Raw genomic sequence first — 19,753 nt, 5'->3', positions numbered from 1 at the left:
ATTTAAAATTTTCAATACTTTTACTTCTACTCCACTACATCTCAGAGGCAAATATTTTACAGTACTTTTACTTAAAGGGATATTTCACTTTCAAAAAAACTTTTGGTCATTTTATCATCTACTCAGGCCTTTGTGAGCCCCCCAGACCGTTTTTAAGTTGCTTGATTCAGTATTTAGATATTTGATATTCATTTTATCAGACACGCCCCCTTCCTATACAAACCCATTGTAACTTCAAACTCCATTTCAAATATCTAAATACTGAATCAAGCAACTTAAAAACGGTCTGGGGGGCTCACAAAAGCCTGAGTAGATGATAAAATGACCCAAAGTTTTTTTTAAAGTGAAATACCCCTTTAAGTAAAATAATGTAGTACTTTTTCCGTTTGCTCATATCACGTTTTGCATATCATCAGTGTCTGCTGGTACACATCCAGGCATGAACAGGAACAGCGTTTTGCTTTATTGTGGGTAATAGAGGATGCTCACATACATTACAGTGTAAACTGGAACATGCTGTACTTTACATTGATGCAGATGCAGTTATTATGGCCTCAGCGGTTAGTGTAAACCTTTCCCTCAAAACCACAGTGCCGCCACATGGCAGCGTTGCCATGTCTGCTTGTTTTTTGCTTGCAAATATTGGTAGTTGCGGGTTATTTTATTTTTTTTGGGCTCATTTCTAAAGTGTAGTTGCTTTTTTGGGGCGTGCTGCCAAATGTTGTTTAAACATTTCCATGGCAAGGACCTGCAGATTAATATTTGTCCGGGGGCCCCCCCATCTGAAAACAAATTGTGCCAGGGACCCCCATACAAGATTTGTGTCGTTAAACATGTTTCACAAATATTCCAAAAATAAATAAATAAATCACCAAGATTTTTTTTTGAAAATAGCAGATCTACAAGCTTGTAGATCGGCTATGTTCAAATAGCCGTAGCCTATAGTCGCTTCTTTTGGGCATGTTTCCATAGACCTTGAATCAGTACGGCACACTCATTCCTAACCTACAGTGAGAGAGCCGACTTGAGGCGACAAACTGTCCCTGATAATATAAGCCAGTTCCCATGCTGTTAGGTGAGAGTTTCAGTGAGTGGAATTGGCAGAGATGAGCTCCTATATACTCTTTTGGAATAAGTTCCTGGAACAAATGTCCCACCAGATGCACCTCTGTGTGTTTTGGCTGCATTTCAAAGTGCTTCTATCTTGGACACTGTTGGCCATACTTAAGTCCAGGTGGATTTTTTTTTTTATGGATGCCCCCCTCCTCCATAACTGAAGCGATAAAGTTCTGTAGTCATTAAATGTAGTGGTCACTATTTCCCCCAATTTCTTGGATGCATTTCTAACCTGGTTTTCTTAACAGTGTCTCAAAACTCCACACCATTATGACAATTGGAACACAGCGTTGTATCAGTCACTGTGCAGTGGTGGAAAAAGTATTTTTTACTTAAGTAAAAGTATCAATACAACAATGTAGAAATACTTTGTTTACTTGAGGAAAAGTACATTATCAAAATATGCTTAAGTACCAAAAGTAAAAGTACTCATTATACACAATGTCCCATTTCATAAGTTATCATAACAAAATCCTTGGAAAATAGCAGATCTACAAGATAGCTCACAACGTGTCGCTTTGCAACGCGTTATGAGCTTGTAGATCGGCTATTTTCAAATAGCCAAAGTAAAGGTCTGAAGTGGTTAAGATGTATTTATTTATTATGGCAGTAATCGAGTAACTATAACTAAGGTAATTAAGTAATTGAGTAAAAGTACAATAATTTCCTCTGAGACGTAATGAAGTAGAAGTAAAAGCATTGAAAATTGGAAATACTCCAGTAAAGTAAAAAATACCTCAAAATTGTACTTAAGTACAGTACTTGAGTACATGTACTTAGTTACTTTCCACCACTGTTTACCAGTCACTGTGTTCGAACAGTCTAGAATGCAAAACACTGAACGCCGTTTAGTGTTTGGAATTCCAGTCAAACCTGTTTGCATTGACATGGTTGTTCAATGAGGCAAATCAATTTGCATGCTAAACATTATGTACAAGGAAACATTGTGTTTGTATAAAAGATAAGGCCAGCATGACGGGTGATTGGGGTGAGTAATGTCCCTGCACTCAGTGGAAGAGTAACACAGAACACATGCTGTCAACTCCATCCCAACAGGTGAATGGTGAACACAATATACTCAAAAATAGTGTGTACAATTTACAATGTAGGCATTTAGCAGACACTTTTTTTATATCCAGAGCGACTTACAGCTAGGTTTAACACATAGGGCCTACATCAAATGCAGAGAGACGGTGCAGTGCCTCAGTAATCTAAACCAGTGGTTCTCATACAGTGGTCCGGGGACCACCAGTGGTCCATCGGGGGTGCCAGGGGGTCCCCAGCGAAATTAGTTCACAATCATTTTAACCACTTAACTTTGGCTATTCAAAAATCATAGCGCGGCACTCTTGTATACCTGCTATTTTTGAAAAATCTTGAAAATGTGTGCATATCTTTGAATACATTTTTTTTTTTAAAGCACTTTTTTTTTACTCTAATCTTTGCTTCTGGGGGTCCCTGGCACAAAATATTTGTAATGGGGATCCGCGGCCAAATGTATATCAATTTAGGGGTCCTTGGCATGAAAAAGGTTGAAAACCACAGATCTAAACCAAGAACCTAGCATCAGTCTAAAGTCTCTGAACAGTAAACATGTCATAACAATAATAAATAATGGTACACAAACATGTACCTCAATCCAGCATAGGCTACTTTTTCACTGCCCCCTCTCTGTGGAACACACTCCCTATCCCCATCAAAGAGGAGATATTTTGTATTTATTTATTGTTATGTTATTATTTTCATGTAAAGCTACTTTGAGTACTTAGAAAAGTGTAATAAAATTCTGAGGTAGTATTATCACTATTATTACCTCTGGATGAACTGCAGTGGCAGGAGAACCAAAGAAAAGTGGCAGGACAAAAATAACTATATCAAGTGGTATATTTACACTTTGTGGTTATGCACAGTGGTGGAAAGTAACTAAGTATATTTACTCAAGTGCTGTACTTAAGTACAATTGTGAGGTACTTTTACTAGGGTGACCATATTCTGAATTCCCCAAAAAGAGGACACTTCATACAGTTGCTGAAAAGCATACAGTTTTCCTTTCTGTTACGCGCCATGTCCATTTCATTAGGACATACGTCACACATTTTTTAATACAATACTAATATAATACTAATAACTTTATTTGTATCGCACCTTTCATAGCTTATTCAATACTTATTCAAAAACTATCTTAAATAAATATTAATGAGAGAGACCGGCCACACAATTGAAATGATCAATATGTTTTTGTACATGATGTTTAACCTATGTTCCTATATTATCTAATTATCATAGGCATTTTGATAGTGTAACTTAGATTTAGCAACTCGAGTGACAAGTGTCAGTTGTTGTTTGTATGAATATTGTATGTTGTTTTGCGTTGTGATTTTTTTGTGGATCCCAGGAAGACTAGTGTCCGCGGCAGTGGAAGCTACAATGGGGATCCGAATAAAGAATAAAGAATACATGTAGCTCAAAGTGCTTAAATTTGGATAATAAATAGTAGGATGCCAGAAAAAATTACACAATTGGCAAACAGAAACATAACTAAACAGTATAGTTAAATCTAGAAGAGCAAGTCAAAGTAGGGCAAAATAACACAACATTTGGGAACATCTAGTACGAGAGCGGAGGAGGTTCTGTTTGGAGCATAACACTTTATAGAATCCTTAATATATGAAGGCGCCAAGTTATTAACACATTGAGTGCCAAAACCGGCTATAGCCGTTTTCTAAATTGGGGGGGTATGCCATACTCTGTCTCAACTAGATCTGATACAAGATCACCTAGAGGGAGACAGAACTGTCTATCAGCTAGGTCATTGTCGACCCCCTAGTCATTGTTAACCCATTCAGCCTCTTGTCTGTATTGTCGTAATGGTAAAGGCTTTGTGCCGGCTTTGTGCCATCAGAGACGAGGGTTTTTGAGGTGGAAACACTGAACAACCTCAGCTCAGCTCTACGCTCTTCTATGGAGTGTTGCTGTGTCAGGGGGAGGTGCCTGGCACACAAAGCAGCCTCTGCTGGTCAGGTACCGTATAAAAAGGAAGGCTTCAGCCAGGTAGGAAGTCAGTTCACCAACAGCCACAGCAGCAGCAACAGCAGCAGCACCAGCAGCAACAGCTGAAACAACTCCCACACAAAGATGTCTTCCGGCATGAACATGATGGGCAAGATCACCTTCTACGAGGAGAAGAACTTCCAGGGCCGCTCCTACGAGTGCATGAGCGACTGCTCCGACATGTCCTCCCACATGAACAGGTGCCACTCCTGCAGGGTGGAGAGGGGCTGCTTCATGGTGTACGACCGCACCAACTACATGGGCAACCAGTACTTCATGAGGAGGGGCGAGTACTCCGACTACCAGAGCATGATGGGCATGAGGGACGCCATCAGGTCCTGCCGCATGATCCCCATGCACAGGGGCAACTACAGGATGAGGATCTACGAGAGGGAGAACTTCGGCGGACAGATGCACGAGATGATGGACGACTGCGAGAACATCATGGACTGCTACCGCATGAACAACTGCATGTCCTGCAACGTGATGGACGGCCACTGGCTGATGTACGAGCAGGCCAACTACAGAGGCAGGATGATGTACATGAGGCCCGGCGAGTACAGGAACTTCATGAACATGGGCATGGACAGCGGCATGAGGTTCATGAGCATGAGGCGCATCATGGATTCCTTCTACTAGTTTAAATATCAGGAAATGAACTAATCTGAATAAAGTTGTTCTAATGTGGAAACAAAAAAAGGACGGATTATGATGCATTTATTTATATATACTGTATATATATCACACTTCAAAAACCACATGACCCCTAGCGCCCCTATTCTGGGCATGTCATATAGGCAAACATTCTGTGAAAACAGCCGATCTACAAGCTCACAATGTTGTAAGCTATTTTGACCGAAGAGGTTCAAGCGATGCAATATGCAACATGCACAATAAGCCATAAAAACATAATAGACTGAACTTGAGAGAAAGAAGACCATGCAAATGACAAATCAGCATTAGAAACAGCTGAGCAGAGTTCTGACAGATTACAGATATTACAATCCATGTTTTTTTTTCGGGTTTGTTGCTTTTTTGGGGGGGCTTTGTTACCTTCATTTGGATAATTCGGTACAAAAAATTTACTCCATGAAGTGTAGATGTAGATGTGAGTTTTTTTCAATCAATGAAAGGCAGCGCGATGCATGTGCTGTCCAGTGTGTGTGTGTGTGTGTGTGTGTGTGTGTGTGTGTGTGTGTGTGTGTGTGTGTGTGTGTGTGTGTGTGTGTGTGTGTGTGTGTGTGTGTGTGTGTGTGAGTGTGTGTGTGTGTCTCGTTGCTGTCAGCCTGCAGCCTGTCAGCAGTGTTGCCAAGTCTCGTGAGAGAAATAAGGAAACATACCTCCAAAAACAAGCCAGAAAAACAAGCCAAATCTTGTCCAGAAATTGCGGTAAATAAGCGGACATGGCAACACTAGAATCCTGGCGTCTGAGAGTTTGCCCAGCAGCTCATTGGCTCATTAGAGCCAATAGCTTGTAGATCTGCTATTTTCAAAATATTTTTTTGACATTTGAAAACTTGTGAAATGGGACATTCTGCATAATGAGTACTTTTACTTTTGTACTTTAAGTATATTTTGATACCAATACTTTTGCACTTTTACTCAAGTACATTTTGAATTCCGGACTTTTAACAGAGTATTTCTACAGTATTGATACTTTTACTTAAGTACAAAATGTGAGTACTTTTTCCACCACTGGTTATGCAGAACAGGCTATCCCTTTCTTTCTCCATGACCACTAAACTGCCGTTTAATTTCCGAGGCGTGAATGGATTGTTATGGATGACTGTGATCAACCTAAAGAGACAGCGGAACACAACACAAGGTGGTACTGTACTGTAGTGGTGGTGTTGTTGTTGTTGTTGTTGTTGTTGTTGTTGTCGTGTGGCCCCGGCTCCTCCTGAACACACTTTTTTTTTTAACGCTAATTAAAAACCAAGGCTGCAAAAAAAAGCACTAAAAATAAACGTGTACAGCAAGTAGCCCATCAATTACACCCCCCCCCCCCTCAAATACCCTCCCCCCTTCCCCCTTCCCGGGGGGGGGGGGGGGGGGGGATGTCGGCCATAACGCTTCCTGGGAGGAAACGGAGCGATGAAGCTTCTGCTGGATGTTGCACAAATGTACGCAACACAAAACTAATGAAGCGCACGGTAACAACACGAGGCCCAGATGCAAGTAGCACTTTAAAACGCTACTGTAGATAAAAAGCTCAACGTAATGAATCAGCCTCTAAACGTTATTTTAATAGGCTTTTATTTATTTTACTTATAGAAGAGGTTACTGTAAAGGCAGAGAGGAGGGGGATGAGGTGGCACTTCTCCACGGGTGGGTGGGTGCCTGACCGGGGACTCCATCCATCCCTTGCCCAATACAGGGCAAGGGATGGGATTTGTATATTGGGCAAGGGAGGGATTTGCTGGGAGGGGGGGGGGGATCCATGCCTCTGCTTTTGATATCCCTAATATCCCTCTGGTCAGACTGAATGATATACTTTATATATTATGTATTACCTTCTGGGAAATGTAGACATGCCTGATACGTTTGATCATATATATCGTTGTTTTTGGATATATGACTTTTCCACCCGACAGAGACAATAAAAAAAAAGTTAAAAATTTAAAAATGTATGTTAACCACGTTATCCCTGGCATCGCGTTTGTCTTGTTGACAAACGGGATGCATATCGAAAACAGCATATCGGCTATCTTGGTTAATTTTCGTACAAAGAAGTATTAAGTGGTTAAACACCCCGCCCCTGTTTTCTTTTCTTTTTTACTAACTGAACCGTGACGCTGTGATTGCGTAATGAGCACTAAGTAGCAGAGGTACCAATGTGTTGCATAATGACTCAGCCTGGCTGACCTCTTTTAGTCCATACACGCACGTGCGCGCACACACGCACACGCACACACACACACACACACACATCGTCGCTGTCGGGCAGAAACCTATTATCTCCACATTTTGTTTTTGTGTTTTTTCGTAAATGAACGCCCTACTTGATCATACTACAGCGTCACACAAAAGCATCAACATCAAAATAAATTTTAAAAATAGCAAAAGTAGCAGATCTACAAGCTCGAAACGCGGCGCGAAAATCCAGTTTTGGACATCAATCCCAACAATCTCTTTTGTCGGCATCATGTCATAATCAGCCGACCCCAGAGGAAGCCCCACAATCAACAAAGTATAATTTGTAGCTGTCGGGTGGACATCTTGTATGCCCAAAACCGTTCCTAAAATTGTGTAAATAGCCGATCTACCAGATGCGACGCGTTGTGAACTAGTACAGTAAATCGGCTATTTACACTCCTTCTGTATGACACACTTGTACTATGATGTATAGGGCATTAATCTGCAAAAAAAAACATAAAAAGTTGAACTATATGGTGATAAGAGGTTTCTGCCCGACGATACTGTACATATGGTTTAAGTCGTTATTTGTGCGGCAGTGAGTGTTGTCGCACATCAGAAATAGCAGATCTCCAAGTCGCAATGCGACGTTGTTTAGTTGTTTTTAGTTGCCGGTGCACAAATTACTATAAATCAGCCCTTTAAGTGGTGTTCCCACATTTAATTGTTGACTCGCTGCGTTCCAGTAGCTCTGGACTAAAATATCACCCTTGGCGCTCTCTCCTCTCCATCTCGTCTCTCTTCACTGTACTTAATAGAGCATAAAATCCTTTAAAAGTGATCTAAAAAAGAACTAACAACAACACTACTACACACTTGTAAAGTTGTTATCCTTTGTTTTGTGGCAGAGAGTGAACAGAGAAAGTGTGTAAGAATGAATTCTTCTCTTCTTTCCCATTCAGCTTCATACTACAACAAAAAAAACATGCCTAAAAGAATACCTCCAAAAAAAGCTATTCTTGGTTGTTTGTAGAGAATTTAATACAATTGTCTTTAGACATTCACACTAAATATTTTGGTTTAGTGTGTGCTAAATAGCACTAAAAGTGGTCCTTTAATTGGCTCATTATCGTAGGGGGGGACCTCTTTTGGTGCTCTATAGCAGGGGTCTTCAACAGGGGGTCCGGGACCCCTAGGGGGTCGTTAGAGTTACTACAGTGGGGCCGCCAAATCTTTGTGTGATAGGATATAGTATTTGTATTATTATTTTTATTAAGCACTTGAACCCTGCATCCCTGTTCAGGGGGGACCATTTGCCGAAAATAGCCGATGTACAAGCTCACAACGTCTCGCGCTGCGAGGCGTTGTGAGCTTGTACATCGGCTATTTCCGGGCAAAGAGGTTTGGTGTGGAGGGGAAAAAAGAGCAGACCAAGTACAGAGCCACATAGGTCAAATTTACTAGGTATTGAGGGTTTACGTGGTTAAATGTCTGAAAATACACATTAACATGAATCCAGCATACGCTCATGATATAGTGCAAACAAATCTATGAAGCTATCTATGGAATCCATGAAAAGGTTTAATCCTCAACATAATGTTGGATTCATATAGCGCTTCTATAGATTGTGCGTTACATTAACCCATTCACACACAGATGGCAGAGGAAACTATGCAAGGCGCCAACCTGCTCATCGGGATCAATTAGGGGTTCAGCGTCTTGCTCAAGTACACTTCGACACTATCTGGGGTAGCCCGGGATCGAACTGGGAACCTTGCGATTTCCATCCGGCCGCTCTACCGGCCCCTCTACCCCTGAGCCACTGCCGCCCCAATATGTAGTGGGGGTCCGTGCTTGAAGACCCCTGCTCTATAGCACCTTACTATATATGACCTTTGTCAAATGGTGCTATATTATATAGAACCATTACAGGTGCCTAAACTCGGCTGAATCGACTGATATAGACGCTCGTCCAGGCCGTCGTGATGATGGCGGACGGGCACTTTACCCGCTGTGCCAACCGATTGCCCGTTAGAATATTATGTCCAAGACTCTCTCGCTGTCCAAATTGATGGACAGTAATGTTTTCTTGGTCTTGTTTCCTATATTGATAGCAGCCATCAACTCTTGGGGTTGTTGTTGTTGTTTTTTATGACTCCCGCCTTTGACATTCGACATTGATGATGATGGAAAATAGTTATTGCGGCACTTTGCAGGCTCTCAAAGTCTGTCCTTTAGCCCTGCCATTCCATCACCCTGACAATAAAGCTCTCCCTTAATCTGAAATTGAAATCTCCCTGACCCGTCCCATGGTAATGAAAAGACCCTCGACTTCATGTTTGTTTAAATGACCACGCTTGCTTGCTTCCACGTCCATGTCAATGTATTAATAATAATAGCTCGGCTTCGGATCTCCATTAGATAAAGAGTTCCTTTTACTTGAATAATTACCGTTCTATGACTCGTTTGAAGTCTAGATAATAATAATAAACAATATATTTTCTTTTTTAATCTGGTCATTGGCGTATTGTTTTTCATGTCCGACGTAATGACTATTGAAATTCAAACTTAGCAAAAGTAGCAGATCTACAAGCTCAAAACGTGGGGCGTTTCGCACCGCGTTTCGAGCTTGTAGATCTGCTACTTTTGATGCTTTATAGTGTGACACTGTAGTATGATCGAGTAGCATTAATTACGAAAAAACAGAAAAAGTTAGAATATGGAGATAAGAGGTTTCTTCCCGACAGCAACGGTATATAGCCTATGATATACACTTGGAATACGCTAACCTGCTGTGCAGAGCTGACCTGAATAGATGACACGCTGTGCAAGACCTAGCCGGTTGAGTGTCTAAACGGAAGTACCGGAATTTGGCAAGGAAATGACGTTAACGCTTTACAAATCTGTTTAAATTCCCTGTGAATGAAACAAGTGTTGTGATTGGTCGAAAAATATTGTTTCCGCGGGGAAATACGTACGACGGAAGTCCCGCCCCTATAGACACTCTCTGCATTAGGTGGTGATTAAGGGGCTAACATCCGGATTGTAAATTGAGGCTGTATAGGAAGTGACAGTTCATATGAATGGCCTGTAGTCTCGCTGTTTCATCCCTGCTGGTGTCAAACAATTAGGCTCTATTCAAGCGGATGGGTTTTTGCCGAACGTTACGCTTGATTTTATTACCTTCATAATCATTGTCATAAATACTATATGCTTCCAGTCGCTAGTTTAAAGTCTTCTTTCAATCACCATGCTATGCGTTTTGGTAAATTATGGTCCCATTTATTTTAAAATGTATGATAAAGTAGGGTATGCTGTAGGAGGGGCGTGGCTACCTTGTGATGATTTGATTGACAAGCTACACAACCAATAGCATTCATTCCCACCCCCGCTCTGGTCCCAACCAATAGCATTCATTTCCGAGACCATTTTTCGGATCGGATATAGAAAAATAGGCTTCATTTATACGGTCTGTAGAGTCTATGGACGTAACGCTGTCCATATTTTCTACAGTCTATGGTCGTGACCAGGCTTTTCTCTTCGCAGATGAGTCAGGCTGGGAACGGGGCTACATAGATGATGACTTTGTGATGGGTTAGAGACCAGGGATAGAGGAGAGGGAGGGAGGGAGGGGTGGGGGTAGACAGACCCATTCAACTCTCTCTGATTACTACGGCCCCCGCTCTCGCTCCCCCCCCCCCCCCCCCCCCCCCAGGAGAAAGTCCTTGAAAGAGTAATGGGCAGTCATGAACCGCCTTTACCTCCATTAAGCACGCCGGCTAAACATTTACATAATGTACACATAATGTGCTGATTCACTCTGTCCCGGGCTCAAACCGGGGCCCCGGATAAAGCTCACCGGGGCCAGGATTGCGGCCATTCATCACAGCCGAGTCATTTACATCCAAACGCACTTAAGGGCCGGGGCGCACATAGATCTATGTCTACATATATTATCTGATCTGTGCAGAGGACGGAAAAACTATATATAATGTAATATGATAATAATATAATGTGATATAATATAATATAATATAATACAATATAATATTGTCGCTGGTTAGAAACCTTGTATATCCAAAATGGTTAATTTTCAGGAAATGGAGAAACATAACCTGTGCTCCAAATGATCCAATACAGTTATTATTTTGTCACAAGCTCTTGTTAAAGGGAAAAACCACTCATTTTCAACATTGAACTATATCTTTAATACACCTTAGAGCTGTTGTGTGGAAATAAGAAAAAAGACCCCCCCCCCCTCCCCCTTATATGTTGCTTAGAACTGGAAAATTGATTGAGATCATGTGATCAGTGACATACGCAGGGTGTACTTTTGGCTGAGGGGGCAGAGCCAAAAGATCGTTGCCGTGAACGTGAACGAAATCGTCCGTTCACTGAAATGAACGTAATTATTTTTCCTGCCACTAGTTGGGTGACGTATGGTACGGTTTTCTGTTATGATGTGCAGAACAAATGGTCATAGGACCAGTCATTGTGTGAGCAGGGGATTCATCTTCACAGAGAGAGAGAGAGAGGAGAGAGAGAGAGAGAGAGAGAGAGAGAGAGAGAGAGAGAGAGAGAGAGAGAGAGAGAGAGAGAGAGAGAGAGAGAGAGAGAGAGAGAGAGAGAGAGAGAGAGAGAGAGAGAGAGAGAGAGAGAGATCCAGATCCAGCACCGACTAACAATTATGTCTTCCCTTCCAGTGTGACTCATAACTCATGCTATTGAACTGGGTTCCAGCAAGAATCTGCCGACTCCAAATGAACCCCGCTAATCGATAGGGATCCCCTGAGATCTCCACAGACCCCCCCCCCCCTACTTACTCCTCCTCTCTGTATATACACAATATATATGTTTTCGCTGTTGTCGGGGCAGAAACCTCTTATCTCCGTATTTTAACTTTTTGTGTTTTTATTTTTTCGTAAATTAACTCCCTACCTGATCATACTAAGCGTCACTCAAAAGTAGCAGCTCCGCAAGCTCGGAACACGGCGTGAAGCAGTGGTGGAAAAAGTACTGAAATTGTTTTACTTAAGTAAAAGTACAAAATACCACAATGTAGAAGTACTTTGTTACAAGTAAAAGGCCTGTGTTCAAAATGTTACTTGAGTAAACGTACAAAAGTATTGGCATCAAAATATACTTGAAGTACCAAAAGTAAAAGTAGGTACTACAATGTTTGAAAATAGCAGATCAGTACAAGCTCACAACGCGTCGCATCGCGACACGTGGTGATCTTGTAGATCTGCTATTTTCTGTATAAAATAGGGCTAAAGTGGTTAATGTGTGTTTTATAATATAATAACTTGTATGTGCAAAGTAACTAGTAACTAAAGTTTTCAAATAATTGTAGTGGAGTAAAAGTACAATATTTGCCTCTGAGATGTAGTGGAGTAGAAGTAAAAGTATTGAAATTGGGAAATACTCCAGTAAAGTAAAACCGGGGGGCCCTTTTTTATTGTGTAAAAGCCTTTTATTGTGTAAAAGCCTAGATAGACATATTTAGGCTAAATATGTCTTTTTTACACAATAAAAAAGGTCCCGTGGTCTTTTATTTACTTTAATTACAAGCTAAAACATAAGCCTTGGTTGTAAAAAACAAAACAAAGTTGTGCTTTAAACCCTCTGCTTACCCTTCCTCTCTGATTATGCACACAGCGTCTAGCCGGTTTAGAGAGGCGAGGAGCGAGTGAGCGAGGGAGGGGGGGGGGTGGAGACAAGGAAGTGCCGCTTTACTGCGGTGACCGGGGCGCGGTGAAAAGCAAAGCTCCCCAGTGCAACGCTGCTAAACAAACCCCATCAGCTGTGGCTGTTTGGCCTCGCGCGCTCATTCATGAACTCACTCAACGATGGTGTGTGGAGCGAACATAAAGCCAAACACGGGCTCTCGCTGCGGGTCGATCCCCCCGGGAGGTCACACGGCAGGCTGCGCCGCTACGCCCGCACCACACCGCAGAAACCTCCTATCTCCATTTTCTAACTTTTTGGTGTTTTTTCGTAAATTAACGCCCTGCTTGATCATGCTACGGCGTCGCTCAAAAGTAGCAGATCTACAAGCTCGAGCTTGTAGATCTGCTACTTTTGATGCTTTTGAATTTGAATCTTGAAATGTAACAGGTTTGGACATGTGAGGTTTCCTACCCGACAGAGACGCATGCACTGCCGGGGAGGCGGGGTTCTGGAGCGCTTAAGCGGTAAGCCTTCGCCGCCGCGTGCACGTGTCCGAGTCGAGACCCCGCTGATGGCGCTCGTGGTCGTGCATTAAGTGTGGACATGAATCCAAAAACGATGCTGTTTCTATTTTCCCTCTGAGACACCCATGCACGCACATACACACACACACACACACACACACACACACACACACACACACACACACACACACACACACACACACACACACACACACACACACACACACACACACACACACACACACACACACACACACACTGTAGACATACAAACGTGCACCTCAAATCCCAGCAGGCCTTTGGCTGCCAAAAACATTATTCTAGCTCAAGACTCTTGGTAAACACACACACACACACACGGACACACGGACACACGGACACGGACACACGGGCACACACACACACACGGCTGACTGGCTGGCTGGCCACAGATTGGGTGGGATGCTGCATTGGTAATGTGGTGCATGCTGAGGGAGCCTGCATAAGTCCGTCCACACAGATAACGGGAAGAAAGAAGCCCCCACCACTGTTTTATTTGTAATCTTTCTTTTATAGAGAAAAGAGACCCGTACGGAACCCGGAGACAGACCAACAACGCGTATGCATAGATTGAGCAATTTGATATCTACAGGAAAAAAAAGTGAAATATTTCTCCCAAAACAAGCCCGATATACGATACCCTGTGATTTCCTCCCCAGTCAGTGATAGTTAACGCTATCTGGCCATGGGAAGAGATAGTCGTTAGCATCAACTGCCTGGGTATTAGCAACACCACACAAAAGTGCATTTTCTCCTCTGTTAACCCATTCAGTCCGGGAACGCATTTTTGTCATTTTTTGATTTCTTTGGCTATTCAAAAATAGCAGATATACAAGCTCATAGAGTGGCACCGAGTGCCGCGCTATGGGCTTGTAGATCTGAGATTTTTTTGAAAATTTGTGAATTTCTTTTTACATTTTTTACATTTTTTAACTCAAATCTTTGCTTCTCGGGGGGTCCTTGCAACAAAAGTTGCCATATCAGTGGTCCAACTCTTTCCATGTCAAGGACCCCCAACATGTTATGTATTTTGGACGCGGACCCCCATCTCAAAATATTTTGTTCCAGGGACTCCACCCAGAAGCAAATATTGAAGTTAAAAATGTTCACTTTAAAGATATAATATGTTGAAAGATTTCCACAAATTGTCAAGATTTAAAAATAAAATAGCATATATACAAGCTCATAGCGCGGCACTCGTTGCCGCGCTATGAGCTTGTAGATCTGCTATTTTTGAATATAGCTAAAGAAATCTTAAAATGACACGGATGCGTTCCCGGTCTTAATGGATTAAATCGCTTGTTTCTAGCACAGTGTGCAGCGAATGTGTTCCCCCCCCCCCCCACCCCTCGCTCTGCAGTGTCTCTGCCACATACGGTTTTCTTATATCTCGCTCACTGGACTTTATTCAAAGTGCTGAGTTTTTTTAGAATGGCCATTTATCAACTCCTTTAAGCACTGGACTGGGCTCAGTTAAGGTATAGAGCTGTTAGGCTTGTTTTCTCAATTTTTCTTTAACCTGCAATCGTTGCGTTTCAACCCTGCTAGTTCTTCTCGATACGCGGCGGCTCCGGGCTACACTTTGAACGGCGAGGATCTTAAGTATTTACCCCACAAGTCCCGCTTAGCCCACTTGCATGTTTTTAACTCGAGACTCAGTTCGAAAAAAACAGATTTGAATGAGGAAAACAGTGTCGTTTCGTAAAATTGTCAGAAGATTTAGCGGCCTGCCACTGACTCATGCATGACTCATATAGCGTGCAGTGTACTAGCAGCCTGGAGAGAAGTTTCATTCAGCATTAATATTGTTTTGATATCTTCACAAAGCCTTAGAGGACACCAGCGTTTTTTGCTCTTTTTTCATCGGCCATGGTAGTGGTGGGGCTCTAATGCTTAACTCTTTGACTGTCAGAAATAAAACATTGTTTGCTATGCCGCTGCCAGCGTTTTTCTAGTGTTTTCTCTAACCTTTGAGAAATCATAGAATATTTATCTCCATTATGATCGATCCCTTTAAAATACGTATCAGAGTCTAGTAGAATCAGGGGGGGGGGGGGGGGGGGACATAAAGCATAAACATCTTGTCATTCTCATCATTGGCTGTCTGAGCCTTAGCAAAATACGGGGGGGGGGGGGGGGGTACATATCAATTTGGGGGTCCTTGAGATGAAAAGGTTTGAGAACCACTGATCATTTTCAAGAGTATCATGGAAGAACAGTCTCGGAAAACGTACTTTCTCCCGAGAGTAAACCGATGTACTTGTGTAGGAGGTAAAGAGTCATCAAACAACACATCTACAGAACCGGCAGGAGCAGATGATGTTAGATTATCTTGGGAGGAAAATAACAAATACTTATTTTCGGTGCAATGTTGTATTCAAAGCGGCACTGTGTAACTTATTTTTTTGAGGAATGAAATGTAATTTGGTCCAATCTGTATGGTAGAGTATGTTAATACAAAATAACTTATACCATTGGGGTGGCTGTATTTAGTCTCGCTGCTCTTCTATTGAGACATTTCGATCGTGTCTCACCTAGACACAGGATCTGACACCAATTTCGACCTAAGATTAAATGTATCCCCTGAGCAAGCAGGCAGGATCTATTTGCTCAATGGTAAAACATTTCAGGATTCTTAGGAAACAGCTGTTTAATGATGTTTAGCGATGAACCAGACATCATTGTCCCGGACCCCACTTTGAGAACCACTGTTTATAATGCACTGAAATCATGCACTCTGGTTTATGTATTGTTTTTTGGATATTATTTGGATTGATTTGGTGCACAAAACTTTCAGTGTCATGACCCAGTAGCATCTGTCCATCAGTGCACTCTGGTGTCTGGTTAGACTGAGGTACATTTAGTTGCTGTCAGGCATAAACCATTATCTATTGTAGCTGACCAGTAGATTATGACATAGTATTATTATTATTACTACTACTCTAGCTAATCTACTGTAGCTTTAAGCCTTTTATGACAGAGAAACCAATATGGATGTCATGCCCTTAACTCTTTGACTGCGGTTGACTCGATAACGCGTCAATTGCTAGTTTGTCCAGTTGGCCGTCGACGCGTTAGACACGTTGGACACGCGTTCATTGTTTAATCTCTGATCGCGCTATTCTGCAATGTTTCACTCTAGGATTCGAGTTCCACTTACTTCACCCACACTTGCATCCGGTTTTATGACGCAGATTCCGTTTCCGGTTTTGATTTTTTTTCCACGGTCATTTTCGGCCAGAATAGGGAAACACACGGTTTTTCGCACGGTATAAAATACGAACGGAGAGGTCCACTTCTATAATCTATAGTCTGGGTGACGAACAGTCATCGCCGTCGTGTATCACATCGTACATTTTTGCAATCGGAGAATCTGAGAACACGTCACATCCGGTTTGACGTATTTCACTGTTTGGCTCTTTGGCTCTGTTGGGGGGGGGGCAGCGAGTCAGCGAGCTGATGAAAGTGTCTATTTGCTGCTCTCTACTGGTGGAACCATCGTATGTGTTCAAAACCGCAGCTAGACTTACTATATGAAAATTAAATAACAAAATAACAACAACAAAAAACACGAAAATCGCTGGCACTGGGGGAGTACTTTATGAAAATACTCTGGCAGTCAAAGAGTTAATATTCTCCGCACGTCATGATGCACCAAGCATTTAAATATTGTCACATGTGGGTTAGAACAGTAAATCTCAAACTTTTTAATTTCAAGGATCCCCAAGTTTGATATGCATTAGGCCACAATTCCCCATTTGAAAAGATTTGTATCTGTTGGTCTCCAATCTTCAGTGTTAATTTAACTCTGAGAGTGTAAAAATGGAACCAAATGGACCCGGAGTGGTCCCAAACATGGCACTTAGTGTCTGGAAAATTGTCAATTCACCCACTCACCCACAATGCCTTTTTTATTATTTAGAAAACTAGCCGATTTACATTGACACATTGTGAGCGGCTATTTTCACTATTTTTAAACGTTCCAAAAAATAATAACACATGCCAAATAAGATTAGGCATAAGGCGCCGAGCAAGTTAAATGTTTAACATTTGTTTCATCAACACAAACTCATACCAAAAGTATTCTGACAACATGTAAGTATGTATACTTTATTGCAGCGCAGTAGTCATCTTTTTTAGACATTAGGAGTATTGTTTTGTTTTCTTTTTCCTCACTTTTCTTTTTTAACTTACCACACATTGACAATGACAGATTATATCGCCGGGGCCCAATGTGAAAAAAAAACTAAACAAAAACACTGACAATATCCTTTAAACACATTCTTTAGAGCCTGCGTGCGTTTGGTCTTCAGTATTGCTGTAGATACTGTCCTCTGTAGGTAGTGGCGGAAAGTAACTATTTTAGATTTAGATTATTATTTACAAAACATACCGTACATTAACCAATTCAAGTCTATTTTATACTTCTACGATCTACAAGCCTGGCTGTTTTCAAACAATTTTGACAAATTTGGAAAACTTTTGAAATAAAAGTGAAATGGGTTCCTTTTCTGCATAAATGAATACATTATTTGAATATTATTTGAATATGAATACATCTTTGTCATTTTAGATTTTAGCCGTGTCTATTCAAAACTAGCAGATATACAAGCTCACAGCTAATTGTACATGTGCTATTTTTGAACATTTGTGTATCATAAAATGTGAATAATTATGATTGTTTTAATATAATTTAATACATATCATTTTGGGGATCCTTGACACAAAAAGGCTTTGAGAACTACTGATTTGAAGGCATTTGTTACACTTTTTTGCACTTGTTGCTCAAGCAAAAAAAAAATAACTCAGGACTTTTACTTGTAAGTAATAGAGTATTTCTACACTGCGCCATAGCTATACTTTGTACTTTGTAACCCTGTCGATATAGAGCCAATCTTCCTCCAGATAGATGGCATACCGGTGGATCGGTCAATGCCTCAGCAGAACCCTAAACCTACCTCTCCTTCAGTCACTTCAGTGAAACATTAGGTGTCGTAAACAGAATTAATGCCGGTGGAAATTAAATGAAAACATTGCGAAAGACTCCCCCTGTAGGTAAAAGGAGAAGGAGAGAGAGGTGGCCATCGCTAAGCTTTCGAATCGATCGGGGGGAGAGAGCAGGAGGCGAGCTTGGGCAAACGTTTTCCTTATTAACCCATTGAGACCAGGAACGCATCTCTGGCATTTTGGATTTGAGTCTTTATTTAATTCTTTTGGGCTATTAAAAAATAGCAGATATACAAGCTCGTAGCGCGGCACCGAGTGCAGCGCTACGAGCTTGTAGATCTGCTATTTTTGAGGGGGGAAAATGAAGAAAAAACATGAACATTTGTGTGTGTGCAACTTTGAATATAGGCTATATTATTTATAGTGAACATTTTTAACTCAAATCTTTGCTCCTGGGGGGTGGGTCCCTGGAGCCAAATACATATCATTTTGGGGTCCTTGACATGCAAAAAGTGTTGTTCCAGGGACCCCCAGAAGCAAAGAGTATATATCAAAGATTTGCACACATTTTCGGGATACAAAAATAAATAGCAGATCTACAAGCTCATAGCGAGCTTGTAGATATGCTATTTTTGAATAGCCCAAAGTATAAAAACAATGGTTATAGGGCTATAGCTAAAAAGAAAATCTAAAATGACAGATGCGTTCCCGGATCGAAAGGGTTAAGTTTGGTAGAGGGAGACTCTCCTATCCCTGTGTAGACCTTATACAGCTGCAAACAAACACATAGTGAGGCGTCAGCAGGTATATATAAATGTGCTTAGACCGGTGGCTTGTGAGTTTTTGTAAATAAGTTAAGGCTTTGAGGCTGGATATAACTAATAATATCATCTCCTATGGGGCTCGAGGCAGGAAGGGGAGTGCGGGGGGGGGCATTGTGAAAGGTCACAGACACTCTCTCTGAAGTCAGATTTATCTACTTTGTCGTACCGCATTGTGAGCTTGTATATTGGCTATTTTAAGCATGTGACAACCGTTGTACGACGAAGTATAAATTAAGCATAATATGTCTGTCTCTCTCTCTCTCTCTCTCTTTCTCTCTCTCTCTCTCTCTCTCCTCTCTCTCTCTCTCTCTCTCTCTCTCTCTCTAATTACAATACAATTCAGGGCATTTAGCAGACACTCTTAATCCAGAGCGATTTACAGTAAGCAAGGTAAACACGAGGTAATACATCAAATGCATAGAAATAATAATCTAGGATTATAGGTAAAACAAGAACCTATCATCAGTCTAAATGGTGTAATATCAAAAAATTAAGTATCTCTCTCTATCTCTCTCTCTCCTATTTGCGCTCCATCTGGCCTTGCTGTTTTTTTGGGGGGTCTCTCTCTCTCTCCCCTCGTTTCTTTTATTGAAAGTGAGTGAAGCAGGCTCCACCGCCACCATTTTGGAATTAATGTTTTGGAAAGCATTTATGGATCTAATAATAAGGTCTCATACAGTATATGAATAAGACTCCTCTGGTGTTTATACGGTCAAAATTGAAGAC

General features: G+C 41.5%; 2 protein-coding genes across 2 annotated transcripts in view; both read left to right on the top strand.

Annotated features, from left to right (window-relative positions):
• The window catches only part of LOC308102587 (MAM domain-containing glycosylphosphatidylinositol anchor protein 2), a gene marked incomplete at both ends in the record, with an annotated part of 464,799 nt that overhangs the window by 206,928 nt on the left and 238,118 nt on the right, over positions 1-19,753 (top strand).
• Positions 4,252-4,806, top strand: LOC308102592 (gamma-crystallin M2-like; the record flags this gene model as incomplete). The annotated part of the gene is made up of 1 exon (XM_080452363.1): positions 4,252-4,806. One exon carries the CDS (start codon positions 4,252-4,254, stop codon positions 4,804-4,806), a length of 555 nt encoding a protein of 184 aa, XP_080308489.1.

The sequence above is a fragment of the Gymnoscopelus braueri genome (assembly GCF_963280865.1).
Source record: "Gymnoscopelus braueri genome assembly, chromosome: 16".
NCBI classification, from domain to species: Eukaryota; Metazoa; Chordata; class Actinopteri; order Myctophiformes; family Myctophidae; genus Gymnoscopelus; species Gymnoscopelus braueri.
The sequence above is the reverse complement of the archived record's forward strand: the minus strand, read 5'-3'. Positions and strand labels throughout refer to the sequence as shown.